The sequence below is a fragment of the Dipteris shenzhenensis genome, chromosome 14, assembly GCF_047967505.1.
Source record: "Dipteris shenzhenensis isolate YYH24624 ecotype China chromosome 14, Dip_SZ_1.0, whole genome shotgun sequence".
Classification (NCBI taxonomy): Eukaryota; Viridiplantae; Streptophyta; class Polypodiopsida; order Gleicheniales; family Dipteridaceae; genus Dipteris; species Dipteris shenzhenensis.
In genome coordinates this window covers 50,404,209-50,430,899 of record NC_141609.1, presented here as the reverse complement: position 1 = coordinate 50,430,899, position 26,691 = coordinate 50,404,209, and the positions used below count along the sequence as shown (strand labels likewise).

Below are 26,691 nucleotides of genomic sequence, written 5' to 3'. Positions count from 1 at the left end.
TACGACTAAAAAATGTTTTCTATAATGTGGGTATGGAGAACTTTAACATTAAGGATTCTCTTGATCCTTCATAACAATGACTCTGGACTTTACTTTAGAGTATATTTCGAATGTTTGGAAAGGAGTTTTTCATGGGGCCCACAAAAGTCACTAATTGCTTCGTTGGCTCTTCTTGAGGAGAGGTTGCTATGAGTCTCTAAGTGCCCAAGCTTGCCATGCACTTTCCTTCTAGTCTTGAGGGGAGGGAATTGCTCTGGAGATGTGGGCCAACCCCTTTGCTGCTCTAAAAGAATTGAGAGAATTCAAGATGTCCATTTGAAGTTTCTGTCAGAGTGGCCGAACAGTGGCTCCATACTTAAGAGACAATAGATATTCGTTGTTGTGGCCAAGTGGAAGGTATGTCTTACCTTGAGGCAGACGGTGGACCCAAGCTTTATTAGCACTGCCCTAGAGGGCAGGCTATAGCATCGAGACGGATTCCCGCCGTCTAAAGCGGGATAACCATTATCTAGTCATAGTAAAGAACCACCCACCAGCTGGTTTCACTATATTGTACAAGCAAACAATCAAACTGATTGCACATAGCCTAGTCTGCAACAATAAAATGGAAATTATAATTAACGTATGTGCTGAAAACATGCTCTTTACACCAAATAATGATCTCAACAACCTTTGATGGCATTTGAACAAATAATCGAATGCTAGGATGAACAGTCTGGTACTAACATATTAATCTGCCACCATGCGATTAACAATCTACATGAAACCTCAAGCATTATATCATTGTTTCAAAGAAAGTATGGCTTTGTTTAGTCAAATTGTATAAGACTTCTTCGTGCAAATGTTAACAAGATGCTTGGTGCACCTACTCATACAAAATTGAAGGAAATAGTAGCTTACGAAATCCATATCAAGAGGCATCCTTAGTTGGCGTTTGGTAACTGTCCCTAAATCGGTGGTGCGCAAGGGCCACAGAAAAAGTGCCCAGCAACTCCGACAATGCAATAATTCCACCAGATCCACTTTATTAAAGCATGTCAATTGCATAATAGACATTGTTACATGACATTGTCATCTAAAAGAATCTTCATAAGCACCAGCGTTTCAGATCAAAGGAAATTACGTAACATATCAGTAGATTTTTAAAATCGAACATATTTGTGATCCCTTTGTAATGGAACAAAAGAATGCCAGAAGAAAGGTTACACATTTTCTAAAAAACAAATTGATTATTTAAAAATCACAAAAAAAGGATGGCTTAACAGAGAATCGACTGCTACGAGGGTACTGAAAAGTCAGCTTAAGGAAACATTGGAGATGCTACGCTTGATTCTACGGTGAGGAAGTTGTCTAAGAAAAAGGTTAGGATTTGGCCACAACCTATGTACACTGTTCCCAAGTTGCCCATAAAAGATGCTCCAAGCTCGTCTACATTTGCATCTGGATTATGACACATTTCTCTCATTCTCTATGGTTTGGACGACATAGGGTTCAACATAGCTGGTAGCATCCTCCTACTGAAACTGTCATCGTCCTTAAGTGGTTACCACCTTCATGCCCTGAAAAATGGAGTTGAAATGTCTGCATGCAGAGTGATAGTATGGGGCACCTTACATCTTTCTCCAAGACAAATGGGAACACACTCTCTTACCATATATCCTCATAACGATACAGGTTCCAAAACCTTCTGTACTAACGAAGCTAACCTCATCTGTGTAAACCAGCTGCTCCTTTGTTCCCCATGATACAAATCTGATGCACGTTAAAGGACTGTAAATATACAATGTGTCGGTCTTGCTGTTGACACGTGCAAATAAAACCATAAATTTGAATTGAAGCATCAGCTGTGGGCCACTGCCTGCTCATGATATAGTTTCTGCAATCAATTTCCCCGTCGTTAAGTCAGCTGATAATGTTAAACAAAATAATTTTTTACAAACAAGATGGATGATTTCATATTCTGAAACTCCCATCCCCTTCATCCATATTCACATAATTGGCATTTCGCAAATTGCCCGCTGATTCTAGCATGTCAGAGGATGCTGCTGTGCAAGAACATGCTATTTGCTGGAGTGAACCCCCAAAGTGGAACTGATCCTGCCTGAAACTAACTCCTGTCTGGATGTCAACTCCAGATATGAAATACCAAGTTTTACAGGATGGTAAGCTGACATGGAGAAGTGAACACCAATGTCCTAAAGTTAAGGTCACGAGGTGTTGAAAAAACACAAAGTTTGTTCTTGCCGAAAAAATAGATATGTCACAGCAAATATCCAGATATGTATTATTTATTTATGCAATACATTATTGGGACTATGTGTCAAAGCTATGCAACTACAAAGGAAGGCAATGATCATGCTTTTGAATGGAACTTCATGGTCTTTGTCTCGTTGTGGACATTGATGCAGCCTACAATTTTCTCACAAAAAGAAGTCGATTCACTTCATCAAATTATGTGTAACCAAGACTAAGGCTGGTGAACTGAGTTACCTCACCTGATTTGACATTTGCATAAGCGCTGTCAGATCGGCATGATTGGGAGGGGAAGTCAGTGCTGATAAGATTTTTCCTTTGATGGTCACAGTTGATGCCTTGGTCCTTCAAAGCAGGAAGAATATATAAGCCATTCAGTATCGGCATTGCTGCTAATCTGCAAGCTTTTTTTCAAGTGAATTTCATTTCTGATATCAATGTAAACTATTCATGCCTAGAAACAACCTCGGGAGCCTGCGAGAGATCTACAGTGTTGTACGCTGATATGCAGATCTATGACACTAAAAGAAAAAAAACAATACATGTTTAGGAAGATCAATTCTGTGTGAAAGCAATACACTTGGAAAAAGGATGGAAATATGTAAGACATTACATTTAAAGCAAACAACCAACGATAATGATCATTTACAAGTTTCTTAGATTAGCCACATTGGCTGAATGCATAAGATCTAAGATATCTTTGATATCCTTAGTGTTCACTTGGGCCTGTATCTTAGGAGTGAGTCCTGCCCAATACTTTCTGAGTTGAGTCTTGTCAAAGATTTTCTTGAAAGGTGAAACTTGTAAATATGAGTCCCAAATTTTTTGATTATAAGACTCAACTGTATCTTGTGCTTCCATATGCATACTCTCCCAACCGAGGAGGACATGGTCCCGAAACTGCTTGGGAATTTCTTGAAATCCTTCCATTTCTCGGGTAATTAGCAATTTTAGCTAGCCACCATGCACTGGCTGTACCAATCAAGTGCAAACCAACCATACGAAGTTTCAAGGACTCACTAAAATTTTCCAGGCTATAGGCAGCATCAAACTGCCTTATGAATTGCATTGCCACTGGCAAAATACAGAAGCTGCAACAGGGGCATGTACTTACAGTTGTTGACTGTATACATATACCTAGATGAATCCAGGAACATTCCCAAACTCATCCTCTAAAAACACAACATAGTGCAGTTTCAATCTCACGATAGTCATAAGATTGAAAACCATAAACTCCATCACGCATAGCAGGGACTAGCTACTATGACATCCCCACTGACGTCATCAACGCCCAACAGTGGGTGTAGACCATAGTATAAAAGTATGCTCTCACATCCAAATCCACACACCCACACATACTTGAGCATCCATTTATACAAAGTCTTCGTACTGAGTTTCTGTCAGGACTCCGGAGGTGAAGGGCAAACTCAGCCATGATGAAGGCTAGCACTAAAGGAGAAGGCTAATCAAAAAGTAGTCCAAATCTCTTCATTCAAGCTACAACTGCTTGTGGAGTCTAAATGATTTCATTTTAGTCTCTCAAGTACGAGCATCTAAATCTAAATCTAGCTGATAGGGCAATGCACCAGTTGTTGACTGTATACATATTAGTTTTTCTGAAAACAATTTACATGTACTGGGATCTATATTTTGATGTCAGGAATCTAACAGAGGGTCAAAGTCCCCATTTCTATATGGTGGAATCCTTGCAGACTAATTGTTAATGAGAGAAAAATATCCTTTCTATTCTTCTTTGCATCAAGTGCTTTAGGAGTATTAGATTAGGCAGAGCTCCAATCAAAAGGCTCAGTAGTTAACCGGATGTATGACTGCATTCAGTAATATTGAGAATGGGTCCCTGTATAGCAAGGACCTGGGGTAGTTCTCTTTCCTGTTGAAAGTTTGAAGCCTCCAATTAGAAAGCGTTCTGGATGTAGTATCTAAGAACTCTCCTCACAGGCTTGTGAGGTACAAAGACAAGAAAAGCTTCTATAGCACTGGAGTTCTTTTCATTATATAGAATTTTTTGATCTTTCTTCAGCATGGCTGTCCTTTGCAAGTCAATTGCACAAGTTTTGCCTATACACAGATTTTAGAAACTGCTCAATGTGAGAGAACCATGTACATATACACAGACGTGCAAGCAGTAAAGTCAAGAGGATTAAGATGATCAAGGTAGATCCCATATAGATATTGCACAAATCAGGCTGAAGAAACACTCTCCTCCTAGACGTCAGTAGCTTCCCCATGTGCTCCTCCAAGTGATGGATGGAGTGGGAACACCATGTGAAGACTATCTCTAAGTAGGTGTCAGTAGCTTCCCAATGTGCCCGTCTTAGTGATGGAGAGATAAAGTAGAGGGTGTACAACCCCACCTTATATAACCCCCAGTAGAGAAAGGGGCCAACTGTATGTCAGCCAACATGCATGAGCGGATGATCTTACCTCCACTGGTCTAAAAGAGATGTACCATGCCCTCCTGTTTGTTGTGTGCCTAGTGACATGAGTATCCACATACGACACATCTAACCACAATGGCGTGAATGGGTACCTCCTCAATGGTGATGAATAGTTCATCCATAGCAATGTTGCTGCTGGTCTTTGTCTCGTCTTAGGACTTGTCCTGTCCATCTTTCTTGTCGATCGCCTTTTGGAACTCCTTGGCCATCTTGTTGCATTTTACCTTCTTTTGCATAGAATCAGAAGATAGTTCTTTTTTACTCTTGTTCGCTAAAGATCCTCGCTTCCCCTTTGCTTTTGACTCGGCATTCAATGCCTTGTGTCACCACCATCGTACATCTTCATTTGGAGCTCATCCTCAAGATAATTGGTCCCGAGCTCCTCGAATGTGATTGATCTGCTCCTATGACCCATGCTCAATGCTGTGACAGATCCTTGATGAGTGCGGGTGAACTTGCTCAAAACTAGCTTTGCCAAAACCTTGGTATCTAGTTTCTTACCAATAGAGGCGAGCTGATCTCTTAAGTCCTTGATCTTGGTCAATAACTCCTCTACCCCTTCCCGTCTCCCACATTCAGGAGTAAAGCTGGTTCTGGAGGTTCAAGACTTGTCTCAACAGTCCTTGAGAATGACCCATTCTTCATGTCCACAAGAAGCCATTTCGATCAAACGGAATGATAGTATCCTTGGTGCTATGGATAAGTACTACATAGGCATATGAATGCTTCTCTTCCGACGCTTCCAATAACATTGGATCCGAAGGGTTGGCGTGCATGCCCTTGTTGCTTGGGGCTTCACATAGATTCCATCTGTCCCCTTGCATAGTCTCCATGTTGTCGAGAGACTCTTGACCTTGAGCTTCCACAAAATGTAGTTAGGTCCATCAAGCATATCTTACCCAGAGTTGGGGATGGGAAGGCACTTGGTTGATGCGATGGCAAGCTCCTGTCCTTGCTGAAATAGACGAAATTGAATTAAGTAAATGGGATGGTACCAGAAGTGAAAGCCTCTTCATGTCTCATTGTGTGCTTTCTTGTTCACATTCACTCACCTCACCCACATTCACTTCATACACACGTTGCATGTGCTGTAAGTCAACATAATACCAGTTCGGGGTGCTCTTCCCCATTGGAGGTCCACATCCAGCATCCATTTCTCTATCCCTACACTCTTGTTTGCTGCACAACATAAGAAAAATGAACACTAATCTGAAGGATTAAAAAAAGAGAGAGTACCTTGCCTTTCAAGGTAAACTCTTCTAATTGGCATAAAACTGCACTCTATCCTGAGCGCTTTTTATGCCATCTCTTGCAAATTGCTGTTGCTGTTGCAACCAATTAACAACAGTGCCAACCCTGATTTTCTGCAAGACAACTACCCATGGGGCACTCGGCTGGTATCCATACATCAGCATGAATAGACTGATTTGGGTGACTGAATGCTTAGAATTATTGTAAGCAGACTCCATCAGTGGGGTACTCTTCCCAACCAAATTGCTCTTAGCAGGTCTTCCAAAGTCTGCTCCATTGGTCCATCCAATTCAGATGATCAGCTGAACTTATACAGAGATAAGTGGCCGATTTCTTGAAAATCACAAGCCAAAAATGTGAAGTAAACGTAGCATCTTCTATCACTGACTATTTTAGCTGGTAACCATACAAGTTAAATCCTAAAGCTTAGGCTAAAAGAAAGTTCTTTTGACTAGATCCAAAGTCCTCCGTATTCTTGGGTGTCCCTAAAAACTGATTTTTGTCATAACAATCATTTTCCTACCCCTCACCTTGGTTACATAGACCTTACCCTTTCAAAAAAGTAGACCATTACCAATGTAAAACTCTCTGATCTTACTACCAACTTCCAAGGCGGGCATTCTGCAACAAGACTGCTCCTAACTAACAGTAAACACTACTAAGTTTAGTAGAATTTGCAGGAGAGTTAAGTAGTGTAGTACCTTCTGTTTAGGAAAAAGGGTAGGAGAGGAAGATCATGGGCTGGATCTTCAACAGAGACTTGTGAGGGGCTGCACAAGGACAGGAGGAAGTCAATCCTTTTTAGAGTTCAGCTGAGTATTGAACTCTTGCTGTATATTCTATTTCAGTAATGAAGTACAAGTCATGAATGTATTGCCAAGTACAACTAGAGCCCTTATATAGGTATGGCCCAGGGCAGTACAAAGTAGTATTGCTTATAGGATTACCTCTTAGGATGCCACGTGGCAACTTATGGTATCACCTAAAAAAAGAAGAAAACACTTACAAGCCAATAAAGTCCTTTCTACTAACTTTTAGCCTAAGTAAAAAGTAACCCTCTGTTACAATCCTCCCTCCTCAAATAGAAATTTGTCCTCAAATTTGAAAAGGCTGTAACCTGGACATACAATGCTCCTTGTAAACCTGAACAGCTCAATTCTGGTCATATCAAATGAACAATGAAGTTTCTCAGTCAATACCTCCCTGTAGGCATGCTGATCTGTAAATGGATCATATAATATTCCCAAGAAATCAAGCAATTGGGTGGAAGAGCTATGCTGTCCAATATAACAGATCTGATCATATAATCCAGTGAAAGACATGCTGATCTGAGAAAGGATAGTGAATGCTGGCTGCAGCATGTCCATATATGCTATATAGCAAGAGCAAGAGAAAATCAAATCTGCTCATAAAGACTCAATTTTGGCCATAGAATTCAGCTAAGCAATTGAGGGTACTGCTCCACAATTGTAGATGGCTGCCAAGAAGACTCCTCATCAAGTAGACCTCCCCATTTGATAAGATATTCCATTAGGACTTGTTCCTCAACACACGATCTCTAAATCCAAGGATCTTCTCAGGTATATACTCAATTTGGCCCTCTTCATCCATAGGAGGTAGCTCTTCCATAACTTGCTCCTTAGGCCCCAAATTCTTCTTGCGCAGTGATACATGGAATACTTTGTGTATTCTAGAGGATGGTGGGAACTCCCACTCATAAGCCACTTCCCCAACTCTCCTCAAAACCTTGTAAGGTCCATAATACCTATGAGCAACTTTAACATTGGTATTACCTTTCAAAGAAGCATGCCTAGACTCATGTAATCTGAGAAATACATAATTCCCTTCTTCAAAATGAAGATCTCTCCTATGCTCATCAGCATAATCCTTCATCCTTGCTTGGACCCTTACCATATTATCTTTACATTACTGTAATAGAGCAGTCGTGTGAGCCAAATCATCCTTGGCTTGCTGGCTTGTTAATGCTTGATCAATAATGGTTGATGGGACATGAGCTTTACAACCAAACATGGCTTCAAAAGGGCTCATACCAATTGAAGTATGCTTGGTGGTATTATAACAAAATTCAGCTAGATGCAACCATTGATCCCACGATGCTTGGGTCTCAAAGCAAAAATGCCTTAGATACTCGTTGAGGGTGATCTGCTGTACTTGGGGTAAGAAGTGTTCCCATAGAACTGAAAAGCTCTTGCCAAAAATGCCCCATGAACTTAGCATCACGATCACTCACAATCTCCTGAGGAAGTCCATCTAATTTAAACACATTCTCCATGAATTGCTTGGCCACCTTGGAAGCTGTAAATTGGGTCTTAGTAGGAATGAAGTGGGCAGCTTTAGTAAGTCTATCAACAACCACAAAGATACTGTTCCAACCCTTAGAGGTCACTGGTAGACCTGTAATAAAGTCCATGCTGACATGTGTCCATTTACCTTGAGGTATAGGTAGAGGTTCTAGTAGACCAGCTGGCCTCAAATTCAACTCCCTGTTTTGTTGACAGGGCTTACAGCTTTGAACATAAGCAAGAACGTCCTTCCAAAGCCCCTTCCAGTAAAAACTCTGTTTCACCTTATCATACGTCTTGTCTAGGCCTATATGCCCAGCCATAGGAGATGAGTGAAATTCCTGCAAGATTAGCAGCTTATAGGAGGAATTTCCAATGAGAAATATTCTATCATTATACCACAAGAGCCCATTGTGCAACTTGAAATTGGGATATTGCTGACAGTCAGGATCTTGCAAGTCTTGGAACACATAGCAGCTGCTTGAGGATCATTGAGATACTCTTCTTGAATGCCATGGATCCAATCTTTATAAACCTCAGTAATAGATAATAAAGTACAAGCCCATATCCTGGAAAGAGAATCTGCCACAATATTTTCTTTGCCCATCTTGTAATCTATGTCAAAGTCATAGTTTTGCACAATGGATAGCCATCTCCTTTGCTTGGGTGATAGAGAAGACTGAGATAGAAAATCTCTGAGAGTCTTATGATCAGTCTTGACCTTGAAATGGCTGCCATAAATGTAGTGGTGCCACTTTTTGATTGCATGAAGTATTGCCAACATCTCTTGGTCATAAATGTGGAAACTTGACTCGTCATCCAATTTCCGACTTTCAAAGGCAATAACTCCATGACTCTGCTTTAGGACAGCTCCAATGCCCCTTCCACTAGCATCAGCCTCAATTATAAAAGGTTGAGAGAAATCAGGACATACCAAGATAGGCGCTGAAGTTAATGCCTCCTTTAATGCTTCAAAGCTCTTATTGGCACTGTCAGACCATTGAAAAGCATTCTTTTTGAGAAGATCAGTGAGAGGAGCTGCCAATTTGGCAAAATGCCTTATAAACCTTCTATAAAATGATGCTAGACCAAGGAACCCTCTCAGCTGGGTGATATTCTGAGGTATAGGCCAATCCTTTACACAATTTACCTTGGATCCACCTTAATGCCACTACTGCTGACAATATGGCCCAGATATTCCACTTCTTTAGCCATGAAAGTGCATTTACTTCATTTGGCATACAACTGGTGTGTCCTCAATACTTCCAATACTTGCTGGACATGCAATAAATGCTCTTCTTTCGTTTTGCTGTAGATCAGTATATCATCAAAGAATACCAACACAAATTTATAGAGGAAAGGCTGCAATACCTTTTTCATTAGGGCCTGGAAAGTTGCAGGTGCATTGGTTAGGCCAAATGCCATCACTTTGAATGGATAAAACCCATGTTCTGTCCTGAAAGCAGTTTTATGTTCATCTCCCTCCTTCATCCTTATTTGATGATAGCCTGACCTTAAATCAATCTTTGTGAAGTACTTTGCCCCTCTAAGCTCATCTAGTAGATCATCAATTCTAGGGATAGGAAACCTATTCTTAACTGTCATTTTGTTCAAATCCCTATAATCAATACACATTCTAAATGAGCCATCCTTCTTCTTAACCACAAACATAGGAGAGGCAAAGGGTGACTAACTGTGTGTAATAAATTCCTTGTCAAGGAGTTCCTTTATTTGCCTTGCCACCTCTTCCCTTTCAGCTCTAGAAAGTCTGTATGGAGCTTTGTTGATTGGCTTAGATCCTGGCTCCAACACAATTGCATGATCCACATCTCTCATGGGAGGGAGATGGTTAGGAAGATCAGCAAATACATCAAAGTATTGCTCTAATAGGGACTGCATGTCTTTATCCTCCACCCACAACCAATTACCCTCTTGAGACTTGGTCAACTGAATAGCATACTCCACAAACACTTTTGAGGTCTCTGGCCATTCTTCTTGCAGAAATCAAGGACAATTTAGGAGATGGGTGACCCATCAAAGTGATGTGCTTACCTTCATGCATAAACTTCATACACAGTCTGTTAAGGTCCATAGAGAATTCTCCCAAGGTTCTCAACCATTCACAACCAAGGACAATGTCAATAGGTTCCATTTCCAAGACAAATAGATCTCCATGAAAAGTATAGTCTTGAGAAAGTTGCACTTGAGCAGCCCAACAATAAATGCTGAATATTAGCCACCTCAACTTTGATCCCATGATCCAAAGTGGATGGGTGTAACCTCACTGTTTGAAGTGTCTTTGCATTAATGAAGTTATGAGTGCTCCCACTATCAACCAAAATGTGGACTGGTCTGTTATTGATTGTTCCTTTTAACCTAAGGGTTTGAGAGCCATTGCAGCCCATAAAAACATCAGGAGATATGCTGTACACAACTGATTGTGTATCCCAATACACTTCATCATCATCAACAGCATCATTTCCATGAGAATTTCTGATCTCATCCTCATAATCTTCAACAACTTCGATGTTCCATTGTCTAGAATTTCTGATCTCATCCTCATAATCTTCAACAACTTCGATGTTCCATTGTCTAGATCTATTTGAGCACCTTGGCAAACTATCATCCATAAGTATGGTGTCAAACATGGATAACCCACCTGGATCAAAGGGAAAGGTGGTCCCCCCTTTGGAACTATGATCCTCATCATCATCAAGGCCTTCATTCACACAGTCCTGATATTCATGAAATTCAGACTTTGCTGCAAAAGTATTAGGAGATAAATCCTCATCAATCTCTAGAATCAAGCTAAACTTTGCTCCTCTTTTTGCTTTGCACACATTCCTATGTTCAGGGGTCCACTTCTCACCACAAAGATAGCACAAATTCTTCTTCTTCATGTCATCAATAATTGCTTGAGATAACTGCTTAACCAACTTGTTTCTTTTATCACTTAGATCATCCTTTGGAGTGGGTTTAAAGGATAACTTTACATATGTAGCCTTATAAGCCTTAGGTTGTCCCATGCCACTGCCATATATTGTAGGGAACCTAGAAATAGAAGAAGTTATAGCAGGTGCAGGAAGTTTGCTTTCATCATTGGAAACCCCTTTGACCATGGGCTTAGTCCCAAAGTGACCAATACCCAAAGTCCTTTCCTTCCAATTGTATTTGGGTTCATAAAGCTCTGCCAACTGCATGGCCTCTTTAAGAGAATTGGGCTTTTGAGCTGCAACATATGAAGCAATACTAGGGTGCAGACCATGAATGAACTTGAACATTCTAACTCTTTCATCAATACCATGAACAAACAGAGCCAATTTCCAAAACTGTTTGATATAATTTTTCACTGATCCTTGCTGAGTAAGATCATACCACTTACAAATATATTGATCTCTAGTAAAAAGAGTTATAAAAGTTTTAAGCATTTGAGCCTTGAATTCATCCCAAGCATTAAAAGTTAACCCTTCTTGCTGTAGATGCCTCCACCAAGAGTGGGCATAATCTTCCAGATGAAGAACAGCCAATCTAATTTTATCTTGATCACCCTTTGGGTATAGAAGGAAGTAGTCATCCATCTTGCTGAGCCATTCCTCCAAGTCCTCAAGAGAGGTAGAATCACCTTTGAACTTAGGAAGTATAATCTTGTCTTTTATATCTTTGTCTTGATGAACAGGTCCTTTTGGTTCAATAGATTTAACTGTTTGTATATATTGCTGGAATGTCATTGCTGCCCTAAGGTCTGCTGGTAGCAACTTATATTCATGGATTTTTTAACACAACTCTTCAGTTGCTGAACTATTATTACTAGGAGTCTTACCATGTGCTGAATCCTTATCCATATGAGCTGTAACTCCACTAGAGTGATAGGTCCTTCGGACAGAAGCCATAAAACCAACCGGTTCAGTTACATGTATAGGATCATCATCATCATCATCTGAACCTGAGTCTCCATCAATTTGGGGATCCACAGGTCTCTTCCCACCATAAATTTGGCTTCTTTTGAACTGGTCCAACCTTTTATTAAAAGTGGCAGACATATTCTGCATCCTTTGGTCAATCCTCTGATTATTGGTCTTAATCTCATTAGTTAGCTCCTTGAATATCTGTAGCATTGGGTCCATACAACTCTTTATGATCTGCTCTTGGTTAAGGGATGTTTGTACTTGAGGAGTTGCTGCCAAATCCCCTTGAACATTGCCAACATGAGGATCATTGGGTTCAGAAACTACACTCTGATCATCAATTGCTTCCTTCTCTGAGATGGAATCAAGGATACCCATTGTCTGCTTACTAGCTTGACCCATAGACCTCTTTACAGGCATCCTTAATGACTCAAATCAAGAGTAAATGTACTGTCTTAAACCCTAATCAAGAATAGATCAATTTCCAAGGAGTAGCAACAGTAATTTCCAAGGAGTAGCAAACTGTTGCAATCCTTTTGCACACTGTGTAAACCAATCTGTATAGAGACCTATGTAGGACTAAGCTATAGATAGAAGCGCCGTTCGACAATATACTACTGTAGCAAACTGCTAGTGAACAATTAGGTCACTGTCCACGTCGCTGAACTCCAGTGTAATCCTTCTTTATTTGACACGAAGCTTTGTGGAGTGGTTCCAGCATTTAGAACGACACCTCAGCAACAGTCACGAATAGTTTTGAAGAGAGATGTAGACAGATCGTTTACTAGGCAGCGTACGCGTTAATTCCAAACAAGAAAATCGGGGAAGATCCCACGCAACAGACCTGTATCTTTCTGGGACTAAGTGTGGGAGTTCCAAAAGCATAGGCGACTCCTTGGAGGAAGGCAAATCAGAAACCGGAATTATCAGCTCCTAGATCGTCGCAGATCTTTTTAGCCAGCAGTGGAATTCCTTCATAAATCCTCCATCGAAGCTCCACCAAACTTAGAGGGCAGACATTAGAGCTTAGTGCGATCAGTTCAAGCCATATTTGACTTAATTTGGTGCAGCGAAGCAACAGATCGTTAATTTCTTGCGCCAGAGAAAAAAAACCCTCAATGTTGACTCAATCCTCCATCCTTTTAGGAATCTCACACATAGAAATGATCAGGGAAGCAAGGGCTTTCCACTGATGTAAGAAGCCCCAAATTCTGAGCACTTCGAAAATCAGGGTTTCTCAGAGCCTGCCATGTGGCAGCTCACAACAGAGAGCACTTCTGGCGCTGAATGTTTGCAGAGAGGTAGGCCCTAGGCTCAAGAGTAGATGCTCCAAATTTCAAAGTGATTGGACAAAGAATTTCCCACAAATTCCCACGAAAAGTGCTCTGATACCAATGCAACAAGACTGCTCCTAACTAACTGTAAACACTACTAAGTTTAGTAGAATTTGCAGGAGAGTTAAGTAGTGTAGTACCTTATGTTAAGAAAAAAGGGTAGGAGAGGAAGATCATGGGCTGGATCTTCAACAGAGACTTGATAGGGGCTGCACAAGGACAGGAGGAAGTCAATCCTTTTTAGAATTCAGCTCAGTATTAAACTCTTGCTGTATATTCTATTTCAGTAATGAAGTACAAGTCATGAATGTATTGCCAGGTACAACTAGAGCCCTTATATAGGTATGGCCCAGGGTAGTACAAAGCAGTATTGTTTATGGGATTACCTCCTAGGATGCCACGTGGCAACTTATGGTATCCCCTAAAAAAAGAAGAAAACACTTACAGGCCAATAAAGGCCTTTCTACTAACTATAAAAAGTAGCCCTCTGTTACACATTCCCAGCTTGCACTTCATCCCAAACAAGCTTGAAGAAATCAGCTTTGGGATGCAAAATTATTAGTCATAAAGGTCCGAATGGATCTCTGTGAAGCAAACTTGATTCACACTACCAATTCTGCCCAAGGCATCTACTGCCTTATTGGTAGGTCCTTTACGATAACATATCTCAAAGTCGAATTCTTGCATAAGCTTTGACCACCGGGCCTTCCTACGTAAGAAGTATTGCAAGATACTTCAAAGATGAGTTATGCATGTAGACCACAAAAGTGTCAAGAAAGAGAAGTGCACGATGTCGTACACAAGAAGATGTACAATTCATACAAAATGCCCAAGCCAACAAAGTACAAGAAAAAATTGAGGTTATGTGCCTCTAACACACTAGCCTGACCCTAAGGCTGTCCATAGTCAGTCTATATGCTGAGCATAGGCCATCCTTAATGGACAATCCTCTCGACACAGATCTGCACATGTAGCATCTCTCTCTCATGCCCACATATCAGCTCCTATCTCCCCTGATTCCTATGCATGCCTCATGTCCCTATGCTCTCCTCATTTGGGGGCTTACGGGTGAGACAAATGAACCATCTAATCCAACCCTGATGACCTAGAAATAGTGCAACCTAGAGAAGGGTGTCAACTCTAGGTCAACCAACCTGCATGCCATGTGATAGTTGACTTGCATGTGAGCCAATTGCCACATGGTAGACGACTTTGCCACATGTGTGAACTTACCTAGCTTGTTTGGACAATTGGAATAATTTTTCACAAAAGGTTGATATGCCTGGAATACAATTTGCAATAAAGACAGAGTGTGGGAGAGGGAGGGAGAAAGAGAAAACATAGCACTAGGGCACAAAAATAAGGGCTAGACCCCCCAAAGGACTTTATTGCAATAGAATAACTTTGTACAACTGGCTCATAGAGGGAGCATAAGGCTGAGTACAATTCTCAATACAATTGAGAGCCTAGAGGCCCTTAATTTATAGACTAGAAAAGCCCACTAGAAAGCATGCGCTTTCCAAAATCTGGACTTGCTTTTCTTGCCTAGAATAGGTGATTTTCTCTAGAAAGTTGAGCTCTCTCCAAAATCTTCGACTTCCCCCAAAAGCAGGTGCTTTCCTCCATAGAGTGGTATGCCTTTAATGTTTTCAGCTTGAGTGGGCCCTTTTTTATTGGGGCGCCACTTGTCTTGTGCTTTTCCCCTTAAAATGTGGGGGAATTTAGCTGTCACGGGCATCCGCAGCCGGTGGACGTATACACTGGACCACCACAGAGGCAGCCAGGGCAGCATCCATGCGAATTGCCACGCAGGCAGCCACGTCAGAGCCACATAGGCAGACAGCATGCAAGCGACACATCAGCAACCGCAATGCCAAACGATGACGTCAGCAACCACGTGGCAAGTCGGTGGACTGTCAGGTCGGTGGAGCAAACTACAGGGTCGGTGGAGCAGGGTACAACCGGTCGGTCATTTCTTGGGCTCAAGGGAGCCTATAAAAGGCAGCCCCCTTGGCCATCTCCTCAAGCAGCTCTAGCACTTAGCCCAGCAGCCGCATTTGAGTCCAAATCAGGCCAGAGAAGACTGCAGCAGACCAGCAGCCCCTCAAGCCTTCAACTAGTCTACAATAGTTCTCCTAGTTATCTCTTTTGTAGTGAGGGATTCCCCTCCATACAATTCTTGTCTATTCTACAGTTGTATCTAGCCCTCTGGGCCAAACATTTATATCCCTAGATGAGTCAAGGAACATGCCCAAACTTATCCTCTAAAAACATAATATAGTGCAGTTTCAATCTCATGATAGTCACTCATAACGTTGAAAACCATAAACTCCATCACGCATAGCAGGGACTACTATGACATCCCCACTGACATCATCAGTGCCCAACAGTGGGTGTAGACCATAGTATAAACATATGCTCTCACACGTACACCCACACATACTTGAGCATCCATTTATACAAAGTCTTCGTATTGAGTTTCGTTTATTATTCGTTTCCCGCTGTATTCTCTCCCTCTGATTCTCACACTCAACTCCACAGCATCACTTGTGTTTGAGAGCATCATTATTCAGTTCAGTTAGGATTGAGCAAGAGAGAGAGTGAGTCAGTCTATCTCCCCGCTACATTGGTATTAGACATTCAGTTTTTCTTTCCTGAGATAGGGAGGGTCATTTTAGGGACAGCCCCACTGTTTTATGGTCTAGACAAGATTCACTAAGGACACCATGAGTACTAGTGAGCAATCCAAGGCAAGTGGGGAGGACTGATCCATTTCCCAACTCCTACCACCACAGAACCCTGCAAATACCTCAATGTTTGCCAGATGGCCATGATGTAGACTATGACGCAGATGCAACAATAACAGTCCGAGACTCTCTTCAACCGCATGACTCAGCTCCAGGAAATGTGGGACGATCATGACCAAGCCGCTAGAGAACGCGATAGAGCAGCTCGAGAGGCAAAAGAGGAACGCAATCGAGAAGTTCGGGAAGCCAAGGAACTTCGGAACCGCGAGGCTCAAGAAACCAAGGAACTCCGGGACCGCAAGGCTCGAGAATCCCAGGAACTCTGGGAGCGCAAGGATTGGGAAGCTAAGGAACTCCAGGACCATGAGGCTCAGGAGGCCATGGAGCTCCAAGAACATACAGCTCGAGAGGAAAAGGAAGAACGGGAGCGTGGTGCTCGGGAGGAGAAGGAACAACGGGACCAAAAATTCCTCATTTCTCTACTTCGACTATCGGGGGAGAAAAGGACGAGATTCCCAACACCTGTCAAGTCTTCTTTCCCTGGGAAGCTCAACTTCACGCGGTACGATGGTAAGCAAGAACCCTTAGTGTTGACTTCGTGGCTCAATCAGTTTGAAAGTTATTTTTCAGTTTGATGCCCAAGAGCAGTGCATCCTAGCATCCATGCACCTTATAGGTGAGGTGGTCACCTAGTGGCCCAAGTGGCAGAAGGACCACTATGATGTAGACGAGGAGGCACCTCTTTACAGCTCGACGAAATTCGTGAAAGACATCCGATCATGGTTCCTGCCACCCCAATACCTGGATAGGCTTCAGAGTCAATTCTTTCGAGACGGTGAACCATTATGCCAACAAGTTCACTCTTGTGTTCGTACAGTTGCAGCTAGACGAAAGTCTGAAGATGAGCAAGTTCTTCCATGGGCTGCATTCTCGACATCCAATGGTATGTCTGTAGTTTTCGGCCATGGGATTATGAGCGTGCATACGAGCTTGCGAGCTCATGCACAAGGGTCAAGGACCCAAGCAGGCCAATACTAAGAAGCCCCAAGATTCCACGTCAGCAGATGGTGGGAAGAAATCCGGCAATGGGCAACAAAAGAAAAACTCGACGGCAAAGGACAGCAACGGCTATGGAGGGTACTTAAATGCGGCAACCCGAGCAACCTATCCCAAAGAAAACCGATGCTTCTTTTGCCATGAGCAAGGGCACAAAAAGTAGGATTGCTCGCACTTCAAGAAGCTTCAGACATATGGAGCCACGTCAAGTGGTTCTTTTACAGCTTTGCCAAGACTGCCTTGGTGGTCATAGAGGGGATTGAAGATCAGCAAAAGAGGGAACCTCATCAGTTTCCCACTATGTTCCAATTCTACGGCTAGATCGACGGCTAGAAAGTCCTCATTCACAGATTCACGGAGTTTCGAGGACATCCTTTCTACCGAAGCCGCTCAACACACCCACCTTCTCAGATACCATCGCTCTGAACGGGGCATTCATAGGACAACAAGTGGAGAGCAACATGGCCGCTGCAGCAGCCACTCTGAAGATAGGAGGGTGGGCAAACAACAAGTGGAGAGCAACATGGTGGCCGCATAGGAGGGTGGGCAGATACCTGTACTTTCAGGGTAGCACCAACTCAGACAGCGAACATGATCTTGGAAGCCCGATGGTGGCACCAGTTTGAAGTTCGTCCGAACTATCGGAACTAGGGTTTGGACCTCAAAATTCTAGATCATGGGGGTAAGTTCATCTCTTGGCTCAAGAATACTTTGCCTTGTCCTTTGATTTCCACAATCCAAATGGCACGTGAGATCCGATGGGGAGGTGAGACATACATAGTCTACGTCAACTTGTCCAGTACGGAAGTTCCATCCAGGATCCCCGAACACGAAGCTTTGCTTCAGCAATACCATGACATTTTCCTCACATCAAGCCTTCCTCTAGCTCTACCTGAGGACCATCGAATTGAGCTCGTTCCAAGATCATCACCTCCCAACAAGCACTCTTACTGTCTCAACAAGACAATGGAAGAGAAGCTTGAGAAACAGTTAGAGGAGTTGCTACGGAGTGGCTTCATCTGCCCCAGTAATTCACCATACGCAGCTCTAATCCTTTTCGTCAAGAAGGACAGCTAAGCTCTTGGATGTCTGTGGATTACAGCGCACTGAACAATTAACCATCAAGAGCAAGTTTCCCATGCCGAGGATGAACTACATCTTGGGGCGCCTGTGGGTACCACCAGATCCAAATTCATAAGCCGGATATACATAAGACAGCCTTCCACACGGAGAAAACCCAGTACGAGTTCGTGGTGATGCCCTTCGGTCTCACAGGGGCACTCACGTGCTCTGGGTTTTCAAACCTTTGATCAGTAAGAGTGTCTGTGTTTTTAGACGGCATTTTGATTTTCTCAAAGGATCCCGCGTAGCATGTGAAGCATGTTCAGTAGGTTCTTCAACCTCTGAAGGGCAACCAGTTGTACATCAATGCCAAGAAAAGTAATTTCTTCTTGGAGGAAGTACAATACTTGGGGTATGTCATCACTTTGACAAGTGTTCGCCTGGACCCAACCAAGGTAAAAGATATCGTGGAGTGGGAGGTGCCTACCACAACTCAGGGAATTTACCGTGCATACAAGAAGCACATCAAGGACTTGGCAAAAATTGCACTTCCCATCACCAATCTTTTACACGGAGTAAAAGCCAGAAGCAACCAGCAGCTCTATCAGCCTTCGCCCAACTAAAAGAGACAGTTACCATAGCTCTGTGCCTAGCATTGGCACAATGGGATCAGCCCTTCGATGTACGGACCGATGCCAACGATTATGCCATCGGAGCAGATATGGAGCAGAACGGTTATGTGCAGTCAACCATGCCCTCAAGACATGGAATTTTTTCTAATATGGTCAGGATTTCACAGTGCGCACAGATCATCAAGCCTTGTGGTGGCTTCAGACCATGCATGCCGCTTAGTGGTCAGATCCCCAGACTAGATGGAGCTAGACTTTTCAACAGTTTGGTGACATGATTGAGTATCAGCTAGGAACAGAGAATGTTGTAGCAGATGCAGATGAGAAATAGTCACCTCTATCTCCATAGGCAGAAGTCCTCTCTTGTAGAGATGCGTAGCTTCAAACCATGCCTGCCGCTTGATCAGAGAATGTTGTAGCAGATGCATATGAGGAATAGTCACCTCTATCTCCATAGTGCAGGAGTCCTCTCTTGTAGAGATGCGTAGCCAATGCCATACGGATCCAGGTTTCCAGATGCATTGGTACAAAGTCATGCTGGACGCACAACTTAGCGACTAAGCTATGCATATGACATGCGGTTTTTCTTCAAAGGAAGCCTTTAATTTGTGTGCTGCCCTCATACCGTGCTGCCCTCATGATTTGCATGCACTCTCGAGAAGATCCATCATAAATTTTGTTTGGCCACATTTACATGGTGGTGTTCATCATTATGTATCTCATTGTCAAGTGTGCCAACAGGTGAAGGTATCCCACGGAAAGCTACTAGGATTTTTCCATCCCCTTGAGATTCCTGATCAGTCTTTTGAGCAGATTAGCATGGACTTTGTTACAGACCTTCCACCAACCATCGGTACCAGGAACACCATGTGCCGGACCATTGTGGATAGGTTTAGCAAATTTGTCATGCTTATTCCATGCAAGGGTACCATCAACACTTGTATCCGAGGGGGATTCCAAATTCACCAGTCACTTTTAGAGAGCCATGTTCGACAATTTTGGTACCAAACGTAGTTTCTCCAGCAGCTTTAGTCTGCAATTAGATGGCGAGACAGAAGTCTACACCAGCTATTGTTCGACATTCTGAAGTGGTATGTTGGATGTTCAATCTCGTTGGGAGCATATTTACCACTAGTTCAAGGGATCCTAAACAACTCCCATTCTTCTAGTGTGGAGCGGACTCCCTATGAAGTAGCTTTTGGCAAGAAATTCAAGTCCCTTCTCAATCGGACATCCGAAAAGGTAAACGAAGCTGCTATCACAAAGACCTATGAGTAGATCATGGAGTCAGTGAAGGACCGCATTGCCAAAGCCCAAGAGGTATACTGAATGCAGGCCAACAAGCAAAGGCGAGACGTGAGTTACAAGGAAGGGCAGCGGGTCTATCTTCAGATCATGAAGAAACACCTTAAACAAATTGGGAGGAAGTGTCCGCAGCTCTCTCATCGAAGCTTTGGCCCCTTTCCAATAGTCAAAGTAGTGAATGATGTGGCCATGAAGTTGCAGTTACCTTTGTCATGGACCATGCATCCAGTTTTTCATGTGTCATGGCTCAAGCCATATGTGGGTCCGGCACTTAAAACAGTACCAGATGTGGAGCAGCCAGAAATTGTTGATGAGGCCGAGGTCGTTGAGCCTAAGCAAATCTTACTTCATCGGTTCAAAAGAGGGACAGGCAATCATCAATGCTTTTATGCAGTCAAGTTCAAGCATGGAGGCTCCCACGAAGCACCATGGGTGGAAGAGGACTTTTTTGCACATTATCCAGACCTCCTTGCATCATACAAGGAGGCCTTTTCCATACCCTAGAAGGGGATGTCCGATGTCTAGGCATCCCTAGCCCGTGGGCATACTGGACTGCCACGCAGGCAGCCACACAAGCACAGACTGCCATGCAGGCTGACGTGCCGCACGGCAAGCAGACAGCACGCGTGCGGCACGTCAGCAATCGCGATGATGTCAGCTGGTACGGACGATGATGTCAGCAGCCACGTGGCAAGTCGGTGACTTGTCAGATCGGTGGAGCAGACTACAAGGTCGGTGGAGCAGGGTGCAACCCCCGAGCTATAAAAGGCAGTCCCCTTGGCCTTCATTTCCCATCTCCTCAAGCAGCTCTAGCACTTAGCCCAGCAGCAGCGTTTTGAATCCAGATCAGGCCAGAGAAGACTGCAGCAGACCAGCAACCCCTCCAGCCTTCAGTTAGTCTACAACAGTTCTTATCTCTTTTGCAGTGAGGGATTCCCCTCCATACAGTTCTTAGCTATTCTACACTTGTATTCAGCCCTCTGGGCCAAACATTGTTTATTATTCATTTCCTGCTATAATCTCTCCGTCTGACTCACACTCACTCCACAACTTCACTTGTGTTTGAGTGCATCGTTATTCAGTATTGAGCAGGAGAGAGAGTGAGTCAATCTATCTCCCTGCTACATTAGCACTCTCCAAAGTCATGCACCATGCAAGCACAAACAATATCCAATATTTTAACCCATTTGAGGTTAAGCAAATGCATGCATTCTAGTTCTTGGGCTAATTCTAGTCTCTTGTAGGCGTCCCCACACTTCCCTTTTACCAATGCAAAGCAAAGTAAATAAAACTTATTCTAGTTAACCAAAGTCAACTTTCTTTGACCAAAGTCAATCTAATAAAGATTCCTCTTTATTTCTTGGGAGAAGCACCAATTGGTAACAAAGAACCAACAAAAAGAAGATTCTTTTTCTGACAGAATTGCCTTGTAACACATAACATACAATGTGCTAAGCATAATTTTTTTAAAAAATATAGCAGATACCTCCTATTGAATACATAGATATAAATATAAATATACAACATGCCATGTCAAATCATTTAATCACCATAAAATAAAATGGCATGAAAATATTTGAAGTGCAATTAAGTGTATTGCCATACCTGAAATATTCTTCCCAGCCTTTTCAAAGCTTTTGCACGAGCCTTAAGAATTTCTTTGCTCACTGCCTGCTCCTGTAAAATCTGTTTATCCATAAAAAACCTTAGTAAATGAGGAGACAATCACAAAAGAAGAAAATCAACTTCTGCATCTTTTTACATGATGGGTTGTGAAAGCATACCATCCGGCAGACATGAGATAATGTAACTTCAATGTCAGCTACATTGAGTTTCCAAAGTGAATCTATCATCACTTCTTTTCTAGCTTCCAATATCTCCAAATCTGCATCCATTCTCTCTTTCTTTTGATTCATGTCTTCATGCATTTGCATTAAAAAAAATGCACCTGCATTTGTGGAGGAAATCAAAACATTTCCTGAATTTCACTAATCAGACATTCTTTGTGGTGAATCTGACTATCATAAATAGCATGCACTGTGAAGTGTGTTTATAAATTATATTTCTCTGCATGCTTTCATTTAATGTGTCATTTTCTGGTATATACTTGAAATATTTGCATGGGAAATCAGTCATAACCCTCCTTTAGCCTTCGAGGAAACAGATGACCTCATATACCTTTCGCAGCAGTAACTTGTGACTTGATAAAATGTCCTTTGTGACGGACCCACTCAGCCAAGAAGGGAACACCTAGGTACAGTAATTTCTTTCCAAGCTCCTTTGCAGCCTGTCTTTCATAAATATAACCGATTGTTCGAAGCATTGATTTTCCAAATGCTGTTGCAAGAATTCATGTTTTAATACAAAACATTAGGCACTCATTAGAGAACTTATTACTTTGAAGTTTGCATGTACCTAGATGAATCCAGGAACATTCCCAAACTCATCCTCTAAAAACACAACATTTTGATTTTCCAAATGCTGTTGCAAGAATTCATGTTTTCATACAAAACATTAGGCACTCATTAGAGAACTTATTACTTTGAAGTTTGCATGCACTACAAAATGAAATTCTTGAATGTACAAATCTACTTCCGAAATTTTTACTATTTCCAAGGTTTACTAATTGTTTCAATCCAAAAAAAGCATTTTCCAAGGCAATAAAACAATGACATCAATAATGATAATAGTCAAACTGATAACCATAATGTGAGCCCTTTAGGGCAGTAAAACAGGTTGAGAAAAGAGCTTGGATTTAGAGCAATAGAGGCCTAGGTATACCAGTCATCTTGTACCACTTGTTTGACAACCGACCCTATGGTTGAAGGCATAGTTGGACAGCCAGCTTGTGGCGTCCCTGAAGGACTTAGCCGGGGACTAACCAAAGGCAGTCATAAAACCAAGGTTGAGATTGGAGCAGCATGGATGTGGTAACAAACACACACTTAAGCATCTTAGCATAGGAAAACCAATCATATTTAACAACGGCTGAGTCTTGAGTTGTGGCACCTAGGATATTGTTTAAGGCCCCATTTGGTTGGACCTTGTGGGATGCACTTTCGAAGTGTCGCATGCACCCCTGCACTTGGGTGCAATGTGACACACTGGCTACATCGACAAGTGCGTAACAATTCCCTAGTAGGAGATTTTGTCATATGCTGTGACCCCATTGTGAGCCCTTGTCCAGGGATAGTCAAGCACAAGCTACGGAAGTCAGTCTCTCAGCCTTAGGTCAAGTTAGAAGATCAGTTCTTGCTCATTGGTACCCAGTGGAGTACAGTAGGTTAGTGTTTCCATCTTAGGATTAGTTGATAGGTCTAGGTCCATCCTAGGATAGGAGCCCTTCTATGCCCCTCAAGGCTGGAGCATATGAAGGGGAATGGGCTGGTGGATGGCTGCTTTTACAGGCTGCCCTGCACCCCACCCTAGGTGGGCGTTTATGGGGCAAAGGGCCTGCAAAGCCAGCCAGCCCAAACCAGCTGACTAAAAGTCGGCCAGTTTGGGGCTGGTTGGCTCAGCCCCAGCCCCCTATTTAAGGGGGAGGCCCTTGCCCTCATTTCTCATTTAGTCCTCCCTCCCTTCAGCCTCCTACAGCTCCACTCCAGCCCCGTCTGAACAGCCTGACACTCTCCAGCAGTGGCACTCTGACCAGCCTCAGCTCTTGGCCTCAGTTCAGCAATCTTGGAAGGTGTTCATACAGCGCATCAGACGGGGAGTCGGAACAGCAAACGGAGTAGGGTTTGGGGTATATTTCAGTCATCTCTCAGCTCTCTATTAGGATCTATCACTCCTAGCTTTCACTCTCTCACTCACGCAGTAACCTTGCACAAGCCTCTTCCTTGCCTTGCAGAAGTGCCCTACATTGTCAGTGTGGACAGCAAGTCTCGGTATTGGTCGGCGTTGCCTCTCAGGTCTTTGGGTTTGCTATACGTGTGCATAGTGTACTCTTCAAAAGCGCGTTTTTCGTGCTCTCTCGAAAAGTGTTATTTGTATTTCTCAGTTCTCCAAGTGTAAAGCAAATTCTCCCCTGATTGGAGAAGGGGTTCCTCAGTGGGTACAGGGACCCAATCCGTTGTCAACTCCTCTACCCTCATCTCCTTTCTTTCTCTATGGTGCATAACGCTAATTCCTCGCTAAGGGTTTAAAGAAGGTCTTGCTGTGATTACACGATCAGATTGCCTTTGCATATTTCATTGGTATCAGAGCTTCAGTCTGTATCCATCTTGACTACCGCGTGTGTATTGTACTTGTGCAAGCCAGTTTCAACGATACCTATTCCTCAAGCATTGGTCACACACCTTATGAAACGGCGTTTGGACGGCGATTTACATCACTCCTCACCCGGATGGTGTCTCCATCTCTTGAAGCCAACAAAACAATTGAATCAATGGCAGAGATTACGAAGTCCGTGAAAAGCCGCATCGCCAAAGCTCAAGCATCGTACACGCGCCAGGCTAACAAATCCAGACGACATGTCCAGTATAAAGAGGGTCAATGGGTGTAATTATGCATTAACAAGAAGATTGAAGCAGGTGGGCAAGCGATGCCCTAAGCTGTCTTTCAGGAGCTTTGGACCATTCCCTATCATTCAGAAGATCAATGATGTCTCAATGAAGTTACGCCTCCAACTATGCACAATGTGTTCCATGTAGCTTGGTTGAAGCTATATTTTGGACCTCCTCTTATAGAGATTTCTGACGAGCAGCAACTTGAAGCTCTTGATGAAGCCGAAGTTTTGCAGCCAGAGTACATCCTTCTTCATAAATCCAAGCATGGGTCAAGACGCACGATCCGGGAGTTTTACACCAAGTTTCGTGATCGAGGTACCCATGAAGCAGTGTGGTTGGATGAAGATTTTTTCCAAGAATTTCCCCAAATATTGGCGAACTACTTGGAAGCAATGAACCTACTGCCAAGGTAAGAAGGAGGGAATGTCACATGCACCCCTGCACTTGGGTGCAATGTGACACACTGGTCACATTGGCAAGTGCGTAATAGTTCCCTAATAGGAGATTTTGTCGTATGTTGTAACCCCTTTGTGAGCCCTTGTCTGATAGTCAGGCACAAGCTACGTAAGTCAGTCTCTTAGCCTTAGGTCAAGTCAAAAGATCAGTTCTTGTTCATTGGTAGCCACTGCAGCACAGTAGGTTAGTGTTTCCATCTTAGGATTAGTGAGAGGTCTAGGTTCAGCCAGGGATAGGAGTCCTTTTGGGCCCCCTCAAGGCTAGAGCATATGAAGGGAAATGGGCTGGGGGAGGGCTGCTTTTATAGGCTGCCCTGTACCCCACCTTGGGTGAGATTTTATGGGGCTATGTAAGAGGCAAAAAATTAAAGTTTTCACCAAATAGATAATTTGCTATCATTCTTAGATCAAACCATGTAACATTAGGGTTCTTGGTTAAGGAATCAAGTCTGAGCTTGATTGATCATCCTTAAATTATTGGGAAATTAATATTGGAGTCTGGAGAATATAATCACTACATCCCAATAGTGTAGCCCATGATTATACTAAGCATAAACGGCTATAGGCCATAGGTTGGAAATGCTTGGATAAGAACTTTTAGTCCAAATCTCTAATATCCTTAGACTTCTAGAAGACATGAAATTATATGCATTGTTTGTAGGTTATGCACAGACTCTTGCATGATCGAAGAAGGCTACAAAATGGAATCTAACAAAAACATCTTTGGATGGGTCTTCAAGAACTGGGATATAATGGTGTTTTTATTGATGCCTGTAGACTATTTAGGACTTGGAAAGTATCATATTGTATCCCCTTTTGACTTAGCTCTTTGATCATGTTTGACTTATGAATTAGATCTAACTCTGTCTCGTTTTACTTCTCTTCTATGTACAAGAATAAAGAAATATCACATCTATCCTTCTCAGGTTGCACAGTCTCCGTAATCCAATCTCATGGCACTACCCTTCCCACCATTTCAAGCGGTTTGAGCATCAGGTTGCTTCGCCTGTTACCACTTCAAATGTTGCAATTACAGCAACCAAATTCTGCTCTTGGTGAATCATTACCATTTCAGTAGCTTCCTCTTTCAGGGGATGCTCCTTTTGTCACGGCCTATTCTTCCATGAAATTCGTTCTTCAACAACAACATCTCTTCATCTGCTTCAGCAGTTTTCTTGGTGCTTGTTCCTAAGATGGTTCTATTCAGTTCCACTTAAGACACAGCCACTTCTTTCTCCTACAAATCTGGAAATCATGGTGGTGGCACTTTTTGCAGCATTATATGAAACTCTTCTGCAATCTACTCATTGTTTTTGAGAGTTGGTACCATTTTGATAATCCTCAGTTATTCGACTCTGAGACCTTTTGTTGTGAGTTTGTTGCCCACCCTACGTACACCGGTTATCATCTGCAGATTTTTATTT

General features: G+C 42.7%; 1 protein-coding gene across 2 annotated transcripts in view; it reads right to left on the bottom strand.

The window, feature by feature from the left end:
* Window positions 1-1,231: 1,231 nt before the first annotated feature.
* Window positions 1,232-26,691, bottom strand: part of LOC147894779 (chaperone protein dnaJ 10-like) — a 31,172-nt gene continuing 5,712 nt past the window's right edge. Inside the window, exons 6-10 of one of the 2 annotated variants that reach the window (XM_087384417.1) lie at window positions 22,483-22,641; window positions 22,089-22,252; window positions 21,910-21,990; window positions 2,491-2,598; window positions 1,232-1,876 (exon numbers count right to left, since the gene is read on the bottom strand). In XM_087384417.1, coding sequence (XP_087240543.1) covers window positions 1,841-1,876; window positions 2,491-2,598; window positions 21,910-21,990; window positions 22,089-22,252; window positions 22,483-22,641 — 548 coding nt within the window. In that variant the 3' untranslated portion in view covers window positions 1,232-1,840. The remainder of the gene's footprint in view (window positions 1,877-2,490; window positions 2,599-21,909; window positions 21,991-22,088; window positions 22,253-22,482; window positions 22,642-26,691) is intronic. The other variant, XM_087384418.1, reaches the window with a different exon arrangement.